This window comes from Dunckerocampus dactyliophorus, chromosome 10 (genome assembly GCF_027744805.1).
Source record: "Dunckerocampus dactyliophorus isolate RoL2022-P2 chromosome 10, RoL_Ddac_1.1, whole genome shotgun sequence".
NCBI classification, from domain to species: Eukaryota; Metazoa; Chordata; class Actinopteri; order Syngnathiformes; family Syngnathidae; genus Dunckerocampus; species Dunckerocampus dactyliophorus.
In genome coordinates, this window is record NC_072828.1 from 2363461 (window position 1) to 2382776 (window position 19316).

The window sequence follows — 19316 nt, forward strand, 5'->3', positions numbered from 1 at the left end:
GCCTTCTGCACTTTTTAAAAATACAATTAACTCATTCAATCCCAGCCATTTTTGAAATGACAACCCCTTCAGTAGCGTCCATTTTAGACGATGTTGACTGATCTTCCGAGGCACAAACATGGAACATGGAACCTACCAAAAGAAACATTAGACTCCCATCTTTCATCAGAAAAAAAAAGTTTGTTTCTACTTTTTTCCCTTCTTTAGTAATCAGCAGTAGAACATAGGTAAGTTTCAGGAAAATATCAGTTCCCAACTAAAAAAGGGAGAAAAAGCAGCTTTACGTGAAAAGATACATTTCAAGCATAACTTTCACTTTGACACAAATATTTTGCTTTTGTGACAGTTCAAATATCTACACAACTATACTACAACATAAACAACACAAAAAAGGTGCTGTTTTACATCAAAATAACAATTTATTTACAAATTTAACACCATGAACTATTTGCAATTTTCACATTTGGAACTGAACTATGTGTGTGCACGCGTGTGCATGTGTTAAAATTTCCCCCCAATACCTTCTGCACTCCTCCACGCTCTCCCACTTCCTCCTTCCTGTCATGTGTGATTTTCCGTTCACCTGATCTCTGCCGAGCTCTTATCAAATGCACTTCTGCCTACGTGTGGCCGTCTTTATGGCTTAAAGTGCTCTGAAGTGAAATGCATTAGTGGAGAGTTGTGTCATCAAAAAACGTAAAAGACGTATAAATACGTTGTTGGGATCGTGCTTTCGGGTTTATTAAAACAGATCAATATGGCTTTGGAATTGAATGAGTTAAACAAAAAAACTAACAAAAAATAGAAAAAGAGCAGTGATTTTCAAGAATAAAAAATAAATAGAATACATTTTAAAAACAAAAAAATAACTACGAACATGAGGACAAAAATGTAATTTTCACAATAATTTTTGCAATGTTAGTAACAAAACAGAATAAAGTTTACATTTTTGGAAAATTAGGGTGAGAAAAAATAAAGTCACAGTTTAGAAAAAAAAAAGACGAGACAGATGAAATATTTGTAAAACAACAGCAAAAATGGAAAAGGGAGCAGTGGAGAAAAAGCACCTTTAAAAAAAAAAAAAAAAAAAAGCCGCAATGTTTTTCCACACGCGTCGAAGCCTGCCTGCGGCTTAAACAATGATGCGGCTAATTTATGGCTAAAAGAACTGTTCCCAAGATGCTTAGCGTGCTGAAACAGAAAGTACTGTTGCGTGTTTCCGACCTCAAGTCTCGTGCAGCGATTGTGTTTTGATCTGAGAAATCTTAGGTTTGATCAAGTATAGAATTACTACGGCTTACAACGTGGCAGCTGTTCAACTCCCATGGGGGAAAAAAGCGTCTCACCGGCGCTAACAAGTGACACACCAAGTGTTTTTTTCTCTTGAAATTATATTCAGGTGCAGAAATTCCGATAATGATACACTTTGTCACCAAGCTGAGATGTTAGCTGTTTTTTTTAAACTTGTTTTAGGGTTGGTTTAAAAAATGTTAAATATCAAATCGGCTCCCGTATCCTTTTATTGTACTGTATGCGGCCCTCAGTGGGAAAGGTTTGGACACCCCTGCGCTAATTTCATGTGCATACGACAGTAAGTACATATGTACACACAGGAGGCTGCTATTTGCCTCATCACTATGTCTCTTGACGTGTCACTGTTCCTTCCTTCTTTTGTTTCTCCCATAAACTCTGTGCAACCCCCCCATTTTGCAAGAATACCACCACATCTCTCGGCGCAGACGGAGTGACAATCTGTCAGTTGACTTCCTCATACCTGCTGTGCCTGGCAGCCAATGGCATCACCTCCTCGCATGCGTGTCGGACTACCAATGATGATGCTGTGACAAGTTTAGTATTCACTCGGTGGAGCGGAGGCCTCCACTTAGCTGAGCTTTCCCAGCGTTGGCTCCACTTGGCTGCAAGGTTGTTGGAGCGGGTCGATCAGAGCAGCAACTTTAAAGACACAAAGACTCTTTTGTGATCCGCAAACACAGTATACTGTTAAATATGCATGTGTTGGCGAATGTATGTGGAATGCAAACAAGGGTGTTTATGAAAGCCTCAGAGAAAGAGAGAATAATATATTATTAAAACATTTAGTTAGGTTTTGCCGATACTAACCTGAGCATTGCTCCACTGCAGTGGTTTCCCCAATTTCTTAGTCAATGCACCATCAAGCTTTCGCTGTAGTTTTGGTTTACTGCAGGTTTGTTGTTTGGATGGACGTTTTTGTGTACAGTTGTGGTCAGAAGTTTATCATTGGCATGAGTGTCACATTATTTGGGGCTGTTTAGGCCTGTCACGATAACAAACATTGCTGGTTGATAATTGTGCTACATTACCGTCGATAATCGATACTATCGACATATTTTGAGACAATTTTTTTCATTATTGTCATGAGGTGTAATTCACATTTGAACCACTAGATCAGGGGTCACCAACATGGTGCCCGTGGGCACCAGCTAGCCCCCCACGACCACATGAGGTGCCCGCAAGCCTGCTTTTCATTCAGGTTTTCAGTTAATAATGAAAGAACAGTAGAAAGAAATGCATTCTGAAAGACAAAATGTGAGTTGTGGACACCAGCATTTTGTTCATGTTCTGGTAAAACAAGCATATTCGCTTTGTTTGGGTTTAAAATAAGCTCTGAAAATAAATGTTACAAAAATGAGTAGCTCTTGGCCATTTTCATTTTGTAAAAGTAGCTCTCACAAGGAAAAACGTTGGTGACCCCTGCACTAGATGTTACTCAAGTGTATACATTTAAAATGTATGCCATATAACCGTACTGAATGGTTGCATTCGAGCGACACTGTTTGTGAGCGTGCACCATTATGCACTGTTTTGTTTAAATTTACTTTGCCGACCAAACGCCTCAGCAAGCGTTGACTGTCGGAACGAAGGCTCCGGCGCCCGAGGCACCTCCACGGATGGTCTTTTTCTTCCCAGTTGAGAAAACTGTCTGTGTCAGTCGTTGTTCGTGCGCTCACTGTGTTCAATCTCTTTAAAACCGAAATATTCCCACACTGGGGCTGTCGGCTGTGGCATTCGCCTCAGAAAACATGGCCTCTCTCTCTTCATTCATGTTAGCGTATGCTGCCTCATGAGGCTAACTGCTAACCCTCAGTATCCACTCAGTAGTAGCCCCGCCTCCACAAAGAGGCTGAATGAGAGGAGGGTTCACTCTCTCCATTCATTCCACTATAGAACCAGTGTGCACAGACAGATGCAGAGTGAACCCTCTTGTCATCCAGCCTGTGTGGCACAGAGAGACGAGCAGATGAAACACACACGCATGCATGCACATGTCCATTTATCGAGGGCGTCATAATTATCGACAAGTTTTTTTTTATCGTTCAATTAATCGCTTTATCGATCGTGACAGGCCTGTAGGGCTGTTCATTAATTGCCTGAATCGTTCAACATATACAACATAGGATTTTTTTAAAGAAAGAATTTGTTTCCCATGTTTGAAGTCGTTTTGGATTTTCCCTCATCCATACATGGTCAACATGATACATACAGGCTCAAATATATACAGTAATCTCTCGTTTATGGTGGTTAATTGCTTCCAAACCCCACCGCAATAAGTGAATTACCGTGAAGTCAGATCTCTAAAAGGAATATTTTCATAGAGCAGAGACAACCTGTTCATGACCTTCTAAATACACTTTTTTTTAACATTATTAGAGCCCTCAAGAAATTAAATAACACCCCTATAGTCACCTTCACACTCCTATTACCCAATATAGTAGACATAGTCAGAGAAACTAATACATATAAGACATAGAAAACCTGTTTACCACCTTCTTAATACATTTTTTTAACATTATTGGAGCCCTCTATACATGAAATAACACCACTAAAGTCACCTTTACACTCGTATTACCCAATATAGTAGACGTAGAGAAAACACAGTACTCTGCCCGTCACGGGCGGTGGTCCTTGTCTTGGTACTGTCCAGGTGTTGTTTGAATGTGTTCGTGCGAGCTTTACGCTGAGGTACATTGGGGATGCTTGAGACTGTAGCCGGGTGCTGTCAGCCATGATGTTAATCTGGCGTGACGCTTACCTGTTGTTGAGGTAGAACGTCATCGACACTGTCTTGTCAAAGCTGAGCTTGAGACTCCACTTCTTCAAATGCGAAGACAGGAGGTTCATGCCCTCTGAGAGGCACCCCTCCACTGCGTGCCAGGATGGTTTGCTGAGTAGGATGGCCAAGTCATCTGCATAACCGCCCTTCCTTGATGTTGTTGGGGCTAGGTCATGGATGTAGATGTTAAATAGCATCAGTTCCAACACAGAGCCCTGTGGGATGCCGTTCTTGAGCTTTCTCACCCTTCTGCTTTGGCCGTTTGGCCGTAGTAGACGTAATAAGAGAAAATAAGACATGATACAGACTCACGCATGATAATTAGCTTTGGGAGAGATCCTTGTTTTTTTTGCTTGCGTACTCATAAAACACGCCCACAAAGTTGCGTACGCTGTTTTCCATGCAGTATGTCACCTATTTAAAAAAAAAAAAACAAAAAAACACAACCCGGCGTGAGAGTGTGCGCACCCGTACGCCACCTTTCTAGCAGGCGTACGCACTTTTTGGAGACATGGCAAAAAGGCGACGCACATTTTAAGTGGTGAAGTGAAATAAACATCACGCTGTTATTCCCTTCAAAACATTTGTGGAAAGTGTTGGTATTTTACAGTGCATGACACTGGTTGATATCATTTGTCATCTATCATACACCATTACGCACCAGTGTAGTATCCGCACTAAAAGATACAACACAAACACAACCCAGCGCTTGAATAAGTCCTTTTATTTTATAATCATGATAATACTATGTGTTCCATTAATATTAATTACAGTATAACAGACACCAGGTTGTCAATGAAATAATTCTATAGGGTTTAAGTTTACAAGACGCAGAGCTAACATGTCCTTTGTGCTCCATTTCTCGCTTTTTTCTTTGGACAATTTGTCAAAAAAATACAGTTTTCCGCGTATGTCATCAATAGCAACATTTCTTTACCATGTACGGCCTTTACAGTATTTGTGTGGACAGTGTCCGGGCCCTGTGCGTAAACATACTGCACAAATGATGCGTCCATCTTGAAATGAAACAGATTTTACTACGCTTACATGCATCTAAAATGTGGTATCAGTTGGAGAAAAAAAATGGAGAAACGTGTTCACTAAAAATGGAAATGTGCGATGAAGAGCAGACCTGCTGTCACTCAGTCGTTGTTTAATTTGTTACGCCACTGCTGTGTCTTCCAAATATGACACTTTTCCCGAGTATTTCCACCTCCATTTACATGAAAGCGCGCTTCTCCGTCCTCGCCGTCTTCCTACCAGCCGTGCTTCCAATGCAATCAAGGCTCTTTAAATATGGACGCCACATTCATGAGTCACTTTGCATTCACCTTCGATGGTGAAGTGGAGGCGTGGAAAGGGCCTAACTTGAGGCAGTGTTGCATACGCACACTTCTCTTCAAGGTGGACTCTACGAACCACAAATTGGTTGAATGTGTGCATATGCTACTTGTTATAGCGCTGAATATTTATGTCCGTACACACATTTTGGACTTTTTATCAGATTTCTCCGCACATTTGAATAGACAAGACCCCTGTACTTCCTGCCGTGGCTGTTGTCTCATCAGTGTAACATTACTGATAGCTAGTGACCAGTGTACAATACTACATATCATCACGACGTCTTTGAATGCATCTTCTGAATGCCTTATATTTGTATTTTACTTAATTTAGCCATTTTTATGCTTGAAAACACTGAACTTGTGTCAAAAATGCTTAAATATGCATGTTCCTTTGAGTAATAATAGGCTGTATTCAGGCAGCCATTTAAATTTGCTGTGTCATACTTTTTTTGCTGACTGCAAGTGTGTTATGTTAAAGTGTGACAGCAGCAGAATTGTGTCGACGGTTTACCCTATGGATTCCCACTAAGACACCACTCAACAAATTCAGCCTGCGCACAATGTGCTTCCTATTTAACATGCACCGAGTCCACTTCCCCTGCGGTGGCCTTTTGTTGTATTTGTGTGTGTGCGTGTGCGTGTGCGTGTGTGTAACCATGTGAACATGTGCATCCTTATGTTCATCAAGGAGAGGGCCTCAGCAAGGTTGGGCTGTCGCTGCTCGTGGCTGACATAGAAACAGAGAAGTGTGACACTGCAGCACAGAATGTCTACTCTACTCTCATTAGTCATCACTGACCTATTCTTACACACACACTGTTGAAAGAGCGAAGCAAGGGAGGCAGATGGGGAGAGGGGACAACGAGTTGCAGATGCTTGGCCATCATCTCACGCACGCACACACACACGCACACAGACGGCCGTGAACATGATACCACCCACATGAGTGGCCTCAGCTGCTGTTTGAAGAGTAGATGTAAACCCTGTGCACTATAGAGTTTCTTTGGTGTCATGGTGATTTAATGTTGCCGACGTCACTCAGATTTGAGCTGCAAGATCGCTCGCAGCTCAAAGGCGTTCTTCCTGGCTGGCACTTTAAATTACGCTTTGAAACTCCAAACAACTGAGTATAATTCCCCCCGTACAAACACCTATTGACGAGGTTGATTATTTTGACGACCTCAATAAATTGACGTGCATGTACGTAAGCCTGTACCTTTTCCTCGTTTCGCTGTACCACACAGGCTGGATGACAAGAGGGTTCACTCTGATAGTGGAATGAACGGAGAGAGTGAACCCTCATGTCATCCTCTTTGATTACCGTAACACTGCATGAAGTCAGCCATGGCATGTTCCACATGAAGTTCTTCTCTCATCAAGTGTGGAAGTGGTACGTTTTGGGCTTCTTAAGTTTCGAAGAAATAAATTTGAGGCTAACTGGTTAGCTTGCTAGCTCGCTTGCTAGCGACCGCCTCGAGTCCCTGCAGCATAGGAGTTGCGCAATGTGGTGTCAACAATGAATAATATGCTATTCATGTCAGCAGGGCTCTAATAATGTTAAAAATCTCATTTAGAAAGTCATAAACAGATTTTCTATGCTCTAACTACTAAAATGTTTCATTTATTAATATTGATTCCTATATCGCGCAAATTAATTTGTGGCGGTCGGGTCTGGAACCAGTGAACCGCTATAAACGAGGGACGAGTGTGTTTGTGTGGGCATAACCTAAATGCGTTCCTGTGTTTTCTTTCTACTCCGCCAGGCCTTTGGAAACGCCAAGACGGCCCACAATAACAACTCCAGCCGTTTTGGTAAATTCATCCAGGTGAATTACCTGGAGACGGGAGTGGTGAGAGGGTGAGTTACACACGCAAACAAAGAAAAAAAGACTTGTTTTCTTGCCGTGTCGCCTCTTCCTGTTACTTGACTTTTAGATCCCCCTACTTACTTCTTTAGCCCAATCACTTCCTCTTTGCACGGTCATGTGCTTCCTCCTCTTGGCTCTGTGCATGTGCATGAGTGTGCACGTGTGTGTGTGTGTGTGTGTGTGTGTGTGTGTGTGTGTCTGCTTAAATCTTCAGCCGCCTGCAGTCACTTCCTTTTTCGCAGCCCTCAGACTCCGGTTCGGTGGCCCATTAAGTCTGGTCCGCCACGTCACATCCTCACTTCCTCATCCGAAGAGGGAACAGCTCCCCGATGCTTTAAAACCCAAATATCAAACCATGTAAGTCCGAATAAGACGGCTTTAGAGATGAACGCACGCAAACCAACAGCTGGTTTCAAAGCGAACCAGAGCTTTTCTTCCAGAAGTGATCCAAAAGTAAAAAGCACACATGCACCATAAAACGCATGCCATGCGTCTATTTAAGAATGCTGCAGTCACATAAATGCTGCAGGAGCCAAAACTAATGCAAAAGGACAATGCCACAAACACTTGGACTTAGACAGACTTTATTGATCCACAGTAGCTCAACTGCAGAACAAGATGACAAACAGTTTTAAATAAAATGCATTGCAACATGAATAAAATAAAGAGAATGTACAAAACAAGATTTGCATATTTACAAATAGTGTGTAAAAATCCAAGAACATAAAAGTAAATTTACACTTTATACAAGGGAGGGCAGATAGTACAGCGCAGTCGTGTTGTGAATGGTCTTCTTCAGACAGGTGAGGTATTGTAGAGCTGGATGCCGTGTGGAATGAATGAAGTCCTGTAGCGTTCACTGTGGGAACGGAACTGGAGGAGTCTGTTGGAGAATGAGCGTCCCCTGGCCCTCTTTTGTCAGAAGGAGTGGGCGGGTGGGGTTGTCCGTGATGGAGAGCGGTTTGTTCATCCACAAACCCAAACCCAGTACATCTGATGAACTCCTTTGTTCGCTCGCTCATTCATTCATTCCTTGGAGACAGAGCAGAGTCAGCGGCTTCACGGCTTCTCCTCTGCCCAGCTGAGTGGAGGAATGAATGAATGAGCAAGCGAACGAGTTAAGGTGGTCCTTAACTGGCTGGTCCCGCCCTCGAGACCATATACCTCACCGTGATTGGTTTGTTCGGCCGAGGTCCCGCCCTCGAGATCGTATACCTCACCGTGATTGGTTCGTTCAGCTCCGCACGCGACAAGTGTCATTCATATCAAAGTTGCGGGCCACACGAATATTAATGTTTCATATTAAGACGGGGGCCGCAAACTATCATCTCGGGGGCCGCAAGTCTGAGACCCCTGGTGTAGGCTGCATACTCTACCACTCATGGATTTGTGACTCGCTAATGCATTAATAAAGTTAATTGAAAAAATCAAAACAAGTTGGTTCCATTCTCAGTGTCACAGTGCCCTCTACTGGTCAAGCTGCAAACTTACCTGCAAATACAATAACAAAAGCCTCCATCTTCATTCGCCAAGAAGACAGTTCTGTCTCAAGGTATGTTGACGTATTTTGACTTGTACGTAACTTACAAATAAAGTGTGTGAACGGGTGTGAACGATCGCATAACTTATTGCCCGCGGATGCGGGACGTATGAATCATACGTTGACATACATCGAAATGTTTTGTGCATGCACAAAATATTTGGATGACTTGGACGTACTATGACGTATGCCGGCGTGCTTCAGCGTGCTCTTAACATCTACAAACTTACCCGTAACTTATTGGACGTACGCCAGCGTATTTTTTCATACGTTGGCGTACGCTGGCTAAATCGTCACGGTGTGACAGGCGTTGGGCATAAATTGTGAACACCGGCAACACGCTACGCATTTGTTGATATAAGTTGTCTATAAGTTATAGAAACGTTCTATATAAGTTACTAATACGTCCTGTTTACGTCGACCTCGTTATGAATACACTACGTATACGCACAAAATTGAAAAATAAAAAACGTCGGCAGTTCAACGTATGCCATCAAAATGATCACGTCAGGCATGCGCTGCCTAAATGGTCAAGGTGTGACAGGGCCCTAAGAGTGGAGGCAACATTAAATTATATATTGATCTACAAACCTTGAAGGGTCCCTGACATGATTCATCAACTTTGCTTAAGTATATTCTATATTGTTTGCGATAATGTTCAGTCGTGTTTGATGTGTTGAAAAGGGACAGTAAATTTGCAAAAAGGACGTTTGTAATTGACCAGCCATGACAAAGTAGTCGTCACAGCTCAGCCTCATTTCCGAATGTGACGTAATGAGGGTAACACCGCTCAGCTAAAGCAGAGTAAACAGGCGCTTCTCGAGGTAGATGCTCGACTGGGTTGAGTTTATTTTTCATCAACATAGTGGTCATGCCAAAATGTTGTGTTGCTGCTGGATGTTTACAGTATGCAAGTGATCATTTCATTGACAACTGCTTTGAAAGAACACCTTTACAAGAAGCATTTGGCTTGAAAGTACGCTGTAAGCAGGTACACAGGAGAAAAACGACCACTGCGTCAAAGTTGCCACAGAACAGAGTAAGTCATGTCTCGTTTACATCATGTCTTCTAAATACTATTCCCCCATAGCGACAAAACTGCAAAGCATTACGGGAGGCGACGTTGCCTCTCCATTATCGGGAGTCACCGTGCAGCCAAGCGACAAGCGACAAGCGAAATTTGCGGGTGTTAAATTTTGTCCTCGTGCATGTCATTGTGCACACGCTGGCTTGCGACGCGATCCCAGAAAGTTGAAAAATGTTCACATTTTCATCGCTGTTAATGTACTACGCTGCTGATGGGGACATCATACAACTTCATGTAAAAAAAACAAAACAACTATCCCTTTAAGACTTAATATTTGACACAATGTTAGCGCTATTGAGTTCCAGCTGCAAAAACACTCTTCCCTTCTCTCTTTAATCACCATTGTTCGCTCGCTACAAAGGAACCTAACAAGCTAACTAGTCGACGAGAGTTGGGGTTGCTCACAGAGATGACGTCATGTCACGCCCTCAACCCCGACCAAGATCTATAAAAGCAGGGGCGTCCAATTTGTCCAAATGATTGGTCTGTGGCGCAAATGAAAACAGAAAAAGCAAGCCAAAAAGTGTATACATAATGTAACAAGAAAAGGCTTAGATGTTGGCATGAATAACACAGTTTCCTGTTTAAAATGTACCATGTTTTGTTGCTTTTTTTAGCTTTTTAACCAAATGACCAAATATATCAAGGCGTACCCCCTGATTGCTTCCTTTTTAAAGTCAAATATCCGTGCGGTGCTCTGATGACGCTGACACATTTCCTTGCTACGCATCGTTAAAAGATAAGCGGAACGTGAACGGAAGATTTGTGGCTCGTAACAGTCCATCCTAAAATGTAAATCACACATGCACGCGTGCCCTTCCTCGCACACGGACATGCCGGCCAATTCCACTGAAGCATGGCATGCATTACATGATGACATTTATATTTCTCCTGCTATAAAGCTGTCTAATAACTGTCCTTTCTGTGTTTTTTTTTTTCTTTTTTAAGACAAACCCCTCTTTAAAACGGCTTGTATTGAGAGGGAAAAAGATGTGACATAGCTAAACATCTAAAGCACGGAGCATGGGTGCCCAAAGTCCAAAGGGCGTTATTTGCGGCCCAACAGCTGTTTTTTAATTGCCGTTTGGCACATGCTGAAAATATAATTTAACATCAGAACTTAAAAAAAACACAAAACAACAGGAAAAATGGCAGTACAAGAATAAAATCAAAATATGAAGAGAAAAAAGTTGTAACGAGGAAAAAGAGTCACCATTTTATGAGAACAATATCGTAATATTTAAGGAAAGTATGAAAAAAATATGCTTTTTTAAAAACAAAAGCTGTAATATTATAAAAACAAAACGATAATAATAATAAAGTTCTAATTTTTGGAAATTTAGGTTGTGGAAAACACGATTATTGGAATAAAGTCATAATTACAAGAAGAAAATTTACAAGAAGAAAGTTGAATAGTTATAGTAATAGTTATAGCAATGGAAAAAAACTGCTGTCATTTTATGACAAAGTCCAAATATTTTTTTTAAAAAGTCATAATTTCGCAATAATTTTTTTTTTTACCAGAATAAACTGGTAATTTTATGAGGAAAAATAATGTCATTTTGTTAGCATAGAGTTACCATTTTTATGAAAAAAAATACTTTATTTTATTATGAGAAACAATGGGTTGTGATTTTTGGAACGTTAGGGTGGGGGGAAAAGTTGTATTATGGGAATAAAGTCATCATTATGAGAAGAAAGTTTACATAGTTGGAAAATAAAAACAGCATAAATGGGGGGAAAAACAGCAGTAATTTTATGAGAATAAAGTCAAAATATTAAGAGGAAAAAAAAGGGGAAATATTATGAGGAAAAACAATGTAATTTTGGTAGCATAGAGTTGAAATATTAAAGAAGAAAAATACTGGTTTTTTTATTGTTATGAGAAACAAAACAGTTGAATTTTTTTGTAAAATTAGGGCGGGGGCGTTATATTAGAGAGTACAGTCAAAATATTATGGGAATAAAGTCAGAATTATTAGAAGAAAGTGTACAAGAAGAAAGTTGAAATGTAAAATAAAAACAAACAGCAGAAATGGGGAAAAACTGCTCTAACTTTACGAGAATAAAGTGAAAATATGAAGAGAAAAACGTCTCGAGTTTACGAGAATAAACTAGTAATATTATGAGGAGAAATGATGTCATTTTTGTAGCATAATTGAAATAGTAACAACTTTTTAAAAATATTTATTAGAAACAAACAAAACAAAGTTGTATTTTTTTAAAATTAGGCTGCGGGGGAAAGTTCTAATATTATGGGAATAAAGTACAAATATTACGGGAATAAAGTCAGAATTACAAGAAGAAAATACACACGAACAAAGTTGAAATAATAAAAAAAATGTTAAAAAAACAGCTGTATGAGAATAAAGGTAAAATATTAAGAGAAAAAAGTGAAAAGTAACATTATGGAGAAAGATAATGCCATTTTGGTAGCATAGAGGTGAAATATTAAAGAAAAAATACTTGATTTATTATGTTGTTATGAGAACCAACACAGTTGTAATTTGGGGGGAAAATTAGGGTGGGAATAAAGTCACAATTACGAGAAGAAAGTATACACGAGGAAAGTTGGAATAGTTGGCAATGGAAAAAACAGTAGTCATTTTCTAAGAATAAAATATTAAGAACAAAAAAATGGTATTCTGATGAGAAAGAATTTTGCCAGAATAAAGTGGTGTCATATGAGGGAAGAATAGTGCCTTTTTAGAAGGATAGCCTGGGAATATGAAAGAAATGATGCATTCTTTTCTTCAAAGAAGTAATACTTGTATAAACAAAGTAAACAACATTGTTTTGGGGAGATTAGGTTGGAGGAGTAAAGTCAAAATATTATGGGAATAAAGTCATAATATTATGAAAAGAAAATTGACAAAGAAGTTGATATATCTGGAAAATGAATTGAGATCAAATGGGGGGGAAAAGAGGTAAGTTGATGCAGATAATAGGCTTCTTCACTTACAGGATGTCACAGAGCTGAGATGCACTTTATTCCTTCAGCTATAGAACTTTTCAGCATCTGGAAAAGGTTTGGACCCCCCCTGCTTTAAAGGCCAGCAAGGGGTGTCCCGTGTACAGTATGGCACAAAGCCCCTTGAAGGCATCAGAAAGAAATACCACAATGGAGCTGACGTCCCACTTGTGTCACGTTGGAAGAAGACCCCTCCATGTCCGACAGTTCTCACCATGTCCATCTCCTCATCTGCTCTGCTTCTTCCTGCGCGCCGCATGGGAATGCCGCCTCATAAAAGCTCATTTAGACAACTTTACGAGCGTGGCTTTGAGTGGTTGCTAAACATGGCTGCTTTGAAAACGGACGTATATGGTACCTGTCCTTCTTCTCCTGACGGGAGCCTCTCAGTCTCGCATTGAAGTGGTCTCTAGTGCCTGTCCATGCGTGTCTCCCCGCGTACTTTACTGTTTTTGTGCCTCTTCCGTCAGATCTTTGTTCCGACCGTCCTTTCTGCCCTCACGAGCCCACCTCTAGTGTCACATGTGCGTTGTTTCATGCTGTCTCTCGTGCAGGGCCGTGGTGGAGAAGTATCTCCTGGAGAAGTCTCGTCTGGTGTCCAGGGAGAAGAACGAGAGGTGAGGAGGGGGGGGGGGGGGGGGACATTGCCGGGTCCGGACCAGGGATGTCCGATAATATAAACTTTTTACAGCGGCGTACCCCTGCAGACATTTCACCTGAAGGCACGTACCCGTGATATTCATTGAACACAGTTAATTGGTTCATTCATTTTGGCTCAATTCTGGGTGTATTTTGCATGGTTCCATTTTGCCAATGTTTGACGTGAGCACTGATCAATAAGTCATCACCCTTCCAGTCTGATGTTGGCATTCTTCCGTCTGAGTGGCTTGAATTTCAGCATCCCTTTTTTTGTCCACTGACGACGGCTGTGGTTCCCAAGTCGATACGCAGTATCTGGAATACAAAAATACACACGGCCGACGATAAAGCCCCACTCGCAGTGACAGGCTTTCACCGCTGCACCGTGTGGGGGGTGGGGATTGGAACAACAATATAAGTAAAATCTTTGAGATGAAACAATATTAATGCACAAAATCATCATCAACAACATCGTGTGCAGTCTCCTTCCTTCTGCTCTGTTCTCCACTGCGCCGTGAGGTGTTCAGGCGCACTCGTAATGGAGATTGTTAGGCGCTTATTGTTTGTTGTTGGGGTTTTTTTACGTACCCCCATTATAGTTGGCGTACCCCACTTTGGGAATCAAGGCTATAGGCCGACCCATGTAACAGGCCGATATTGGCATAAAAATGAGATGATGTTGTATTGATGTTCCGTGGAGCGGCGCAGCTTGCTAGCTCAGTATGGCCGCTCTCTTGAATGGTGTCCAGATTTTGCCATTGGGTTGTAATTAATATGAAATAAATATTGTCAAAATTGGATATCGACGCACATCATTAACGGTTCCATATGAATATCGTCACGCGAGTGAGGCCTCCGAAACCGCGCCGTGCTCCACAGAGCAGCTTTGCTAGCTAGCAAGCAGCAGTTTGCTCGCTCAGTATGTCCGCCGTCTGGAATTATTTCCAAGTTTCACTTCTGGGTTGTGAATGATACCTAATAACTCTTGTTAAAAAGAGATATTTGATCATATTTGGATGGTTGTTTTTTTATAGCTAGCAACACAGCTTGCTGGCTCAATGGAATGATTTCCAGTTTTTGCCTTTGTTTTGTAAATACAGTAAATCCCCTGTTTATGGTGGTTAAGACGAGGACATGCACGCACATGGCAATATGTTGATTATGCACTTCATTTTCATGGATTGTGTGATTCATTCATTCTTTTATTATCGTCCCAGTCCAAGCGCCCACCAGACACCCCTACTAAAATGGGACTTTAACACATATTGTTTTTGCTCTGTGTGCGTTTGTGTTTGGCGTTAGGAACTACCACGTGTTTTACTACCTGCTGTTGGGAGCTTCAGAGGAGGACAGGAAGGAGTTTAAGTTGTTGCCGCCTGAAGACTACTTCTACCTCAAGCAGGTAAGGACGTCGGGGCGATTAGCTTTCTATAGCCGCGCTCTACCTCAGACCCTCTCAGCCTCCTTATTTATTTTTTTTTTCTTCTACTTTTCTGTCGCCTGTGTTCCGTTTTTCCATCCACTCTGTCCACTGATGTCTTCCCCCTTTCTCGTCAACCTTCTGTGCGCGCAGCAAAACTTTAAGATCGAGGACGAGGAGGACCTGCGCCATGACTTTGAGAGGCTGCAGCAGGCCATGGAGATGGTTGGCTTCCTTCCAGCTACCAAGAAGCAGTGAGTCCCTCCATCAGCACCATCTCATGCACGGGTCTCCAACCACCGGGCCGGGAAACTTTCAGGCACAATGACAACAACAAAAAAAGACTCAAAATGAACTCATTCAATACCAAAGACATATTTATATGTTTTTATAAACCCGAGCACCCGATCCCAAAGATGTTTGTACGCGAGAGGCAAAAAGAGGTGACGACGCAACTTTCCGCTAGTGCATTTCACTTCACGGCAATTTTAAGCCATATAAAAACGGCCAGAGCTCGGCAGAGATCATGTCGACAGTAAAAACACACGTGACCGGAAGGAGGAAGTGAGAGAGCGTGGAGGAGTGGTTACACAGTGTAGGGAAATTTTCATGCACACGTGTGCACACACATTAACACAGTTCCAAATGTGAACATTGTAAATAGTTCATGGTGTTATATTTGTAAATAAATTTTTATTTTGATGTAAAACAACCCTTTTTGTGTTGTTTACATTCTGGTGTAGTTGTTTCGAAATTTAAGCTGTCACAAAAGCAAAAAAATATTTGTGTCAAAGTGAAAGTTATGCTTGAAATGTATCTTTTCACAATAAGCTGGTTTTCTCCCTTTTTTAGTCAGGAACTGATATTTTCCTGAAACTTACCTACGTTCTACTGCTGATTACTAAAGAACAAAAGGTAGAAACAGACTTTTTTTTCCGATGGAAGACGGCAGTCTAATGTTTCTTTTGGTAGGTTCCATGTTTATATAACCACACAACACAATTTTCTGTGTGCCTTGAAAGATCAGTTAAAATGGTCTAAAATGGCCGCTAGTAAAGGGGTTGTCTTTTGAAAAAAAGTAAATAATAAAAAAAGTAAACATTTGTAAATAACTACATCAAATTTTATGTAAATGGATATCAATGTAGGAAATATGGGCCATTATTTTATTTAAAAGTAATATACAGTTAGAAATCCCCCAGTTTTTGCATGTTTGAGAGCCAAAAGAGAGAGCCCACCCATTTTGTTCAATGGCCCTTGAATGCACCATCTAACTTTGTCCCCCGCTGCACAGATAGACTACTATACTGTATTTTCCCCCTTTTCCTTTCACCTCATATTTGCTCCCAAATGCTGATACTATGTGGGAATGCATGAAGGTCTGATTTGATGACCTTATTGAGTGGCGATGTAAAATTATTGTCCGCTCCGCAACCTCAAGTTAATTCATGCTAGCACATGCTAGCCTGTCATCACACACATCAAACAGCGACGTTATTATCTTGTCTCTGGAAAAACACAGATGCATGGTGGCTCTGTACAGTACACATGTTTTTGCTTCTAATTTCATGTTGTTCCTGTCCTAGTTTAACATACAATAATAGCATTTGATCGCTAGAATGTATGATAAATCCAACCAATGTGAAGGAATTCTGACCGATAAATCCAATAATCTGACTGCTAAATCCGATAACATTAAAAATAGCTCACCCAATTTTCCAAAATGTACAACTTTATTCACTCTTTTGTTTCTCATTACGACTTCACTTTATTCTCATTACGACTTCACTTTATGTTTTTCACTTTATGCTATTAAATGACGTTATTTTTTCTCATAATATTACGTTATTCTCTTAGAATTACGGCTTTTTCTTGGTAGGCCGCAACTTTTTTCCCTTTTAATATTTTCACTTATTCTAAAATGACTGCTTATTCTGGGGTGAGTAATAAGTTCTATATGTTGTAAGAAAAACATCACACTTTTTAATTTTCCAAATATTTCAACTTCTTCTTAAATAATCTCACATTATATTATGTAGTGATGCTCCGATCAGGTTGTTATGTTGCCGATACCGATCATCCGGTGAGTGAAATGGACCCATACCGATCACATAGATTAAGTGTACATTTTGAAATAAAAACATTCAAAAAGACATTTACTGTATTTTCGTAGCTTATTTCAAGCCAAACACAGCGAGTATGTTTTTTAACTACCCGTGTTTTAGCTAATTAACCACCGCCCGGCCGACGATCACATCGCGAGCAGCGAAAACTCACCACACCCTGCCAAGTGCCCGCCCCCCAAATGCCACACCAAACTCAAGCTTTTTAAGGCCTCTTTTGCAGGGTCCAAAACTTATATAACTCTCACAAGGACAGCAAGTCCCCCACGGCAGACATGCTTGTTTTGCCTATGAAGGGAAAGTGGGCGGGAGACGGTCGCTATAGGCTGGCTGCAGCAATGGGGGCGGAGCTGATCGGCGTTTAAAAGCAAGTATCATAGCATGCTTTTTCCAGAGTCAGCCGAAACTAATCGGTGGCCGATCTATCGGAGCACCCCTGATATTTTGACTTTATTCCTATAAGATTAGAACTTTTCCCTGACTTGATTTTCCAAAATTGACAATTTTATTTAATATTATGACTTGTATTTTTTCTTTAATGTTTCAAATTTATGCAAATACAAGGACAATTTAACTCATGATCTCGTCTTTTTTTCTCAATATTTTGACTTTATTCTTGTAACATTTCTAACTTTTTCTGCAACCTAATTTTCCTGAATTCCCAACTTTGTTGTTTGTTTTTCCATAATATGATGACTTAAAAAAAAACATTTTTATGCTACTAAAATTACTTTTTTTTCTCCTTGTGATTCTCAACGTTTTCTCGTGAAATTACAACTTTTTTCTTGTAATATTTTGACTTTATACTTGGTGTTTATACTTGAATGACAGGTTGATCAAAGGGGGAGGGGGAAAGGGAAGAACAAGAGGAGAGGGGAGGGTAAAAAACAACAACTCCAAACTCTGCTCCTATGGGGGAGTACAGTGTGGGACTCGGCAACATAGGCACAAATAAGCACACTTTACAACATAAGAACTGGAAGACTTGCACCAGGGGGGTGGGAGTGGTCCAGCGTAGGCCGGAAGCCAGCCACAACAGCAATTGCAGCCATATTTCGGTACGTGCCGCGGACCCCGCCTGTCCGCACTGGGGGATTGCTGACAGTATTTTCTTCTTCTTAAATGAATTGGTGGGGAAAAGGGGGTCTCCAGCAAAAAGGGTGGGTGCTTGAGCACTATGAGTGGTCTATTCGTGCACGTGCCTGGTTGATGTTGAAAGCAAATCTGTCAAGTTTTTTTACATGAACATTGAGTGCAAGATGTAAAAACAGGCACAGAAGCCGCTGGTTTTATTTGTATTCATTTTTTGAAACGCCTGCATTCCAGGATCTTTTCCGTGCTTTCGGCCATCTTGTATCTCGGCAACGTGACCTACCAGAGGAAGTCGACAGGCCGAGACGAGGGCTTGGAGGTGGGGCCGCCTGAGGTCCTGGCCACGCTCTCCGACCTGCTGAAGGTAGTAACCTTGCGTGTGTGTGCGTGTGTACTAGATTGTGCTCGTTTAGCTAAGGTGGTCTCCCGCAGGTGAAGGAGGAGCTGCTGGTTGAGGCGCTGACGAAGAGGAAAACAGTGACGGTCAATGACAAGCTCATCCTCCCCTATAGCCACTCCGAGGTAGGCACTGAGCTCCCACCGCACATGCCGTGTGTTTATTTGTGATTGACATATGAAAGCCCCCCCCATATTCTTCCCCTCACGCCAGGCAATCACAGCGCGAGACTCCATGGCCAAATCTCTGTACAGCGCCTTGTTTGATTGGATCGTCCTCCGCATTAACCACGCGCTGCTTAACAAGAAGGACATGGAGGAGTCTGTCCCGGTGAGATACAACACGCACCACCCATATTTACACACCAAACCTCACCCCCACCCTTATGTGTCCTGTCCCCCAGCGCTTGTCCATCGGTGTCCTGGATATTTTTGGCTTTGAGGACTTCGAGACCAACAGCTTTGAGCAGTTCTGCATCAACTACGCAAACGAGCAGCTGCAATACTACTTCAATCACCACATTTTCAATCTGGAGCAGGTGAATGACGCCTTTCGTGTCTTTCGCACGCAAGCCGCAAATGAAACACGGACGCGTGCTACTGCCGCGTGCTACTGCCGTGTGTGACTGCGCTGTAAATGACCTGTGTGGCGCCCCCTGTGGCTTGTCCTCCGGAGTACAGTACTTTGGATTACAAGCTAGCACCTTTTTATATGTAATACATATAATAACCGTCATTACACAA

At 41.5% G+C, this 19316-nt stretch overlaps 1 protein-coding gene across 6 annotated transcripts in view; it reads left to right on the forward strand.

Moving 5' to 3' along the window:
* Positions 1–19316, forward strand: part of LOC129189264 (unconventional myosin-IXb) — a 123786-nt gene that overhangs the window by 52467 nt on the left and 52003 nt on the right. For all 6 annotated transcript variants that reach the window (XM_054790777.1, XM_054790776.1, XM_054790778.1 and 3 more), the window contains exons 5-12: positions 7200–7294; positions 13457–13519; positions 14844–14943; positions 15115–15215; positions 18411–18540; positions 18609–18698; positions 18787–18903; positions 18977–19111. In XM_054790777.1, coding sequence (XP_054646752.1) covers positions 7200–7294; positions 13457–13519; positions 14844–14943; positions 15115–15215; positions 18411–18540; positions 18609–18698; positions 18787–18903; positions 18977–19111 — 831 coding nt within the window. The remainder of the gene's footprint in view (positions 1–7199; positions 7295–13456; positions 13520–14843; positions 14944–15114; positions 15216–18410; positions 18541–18608; positions 18699–18786; positions 18904–18976; positions 19112–19316) is intronic.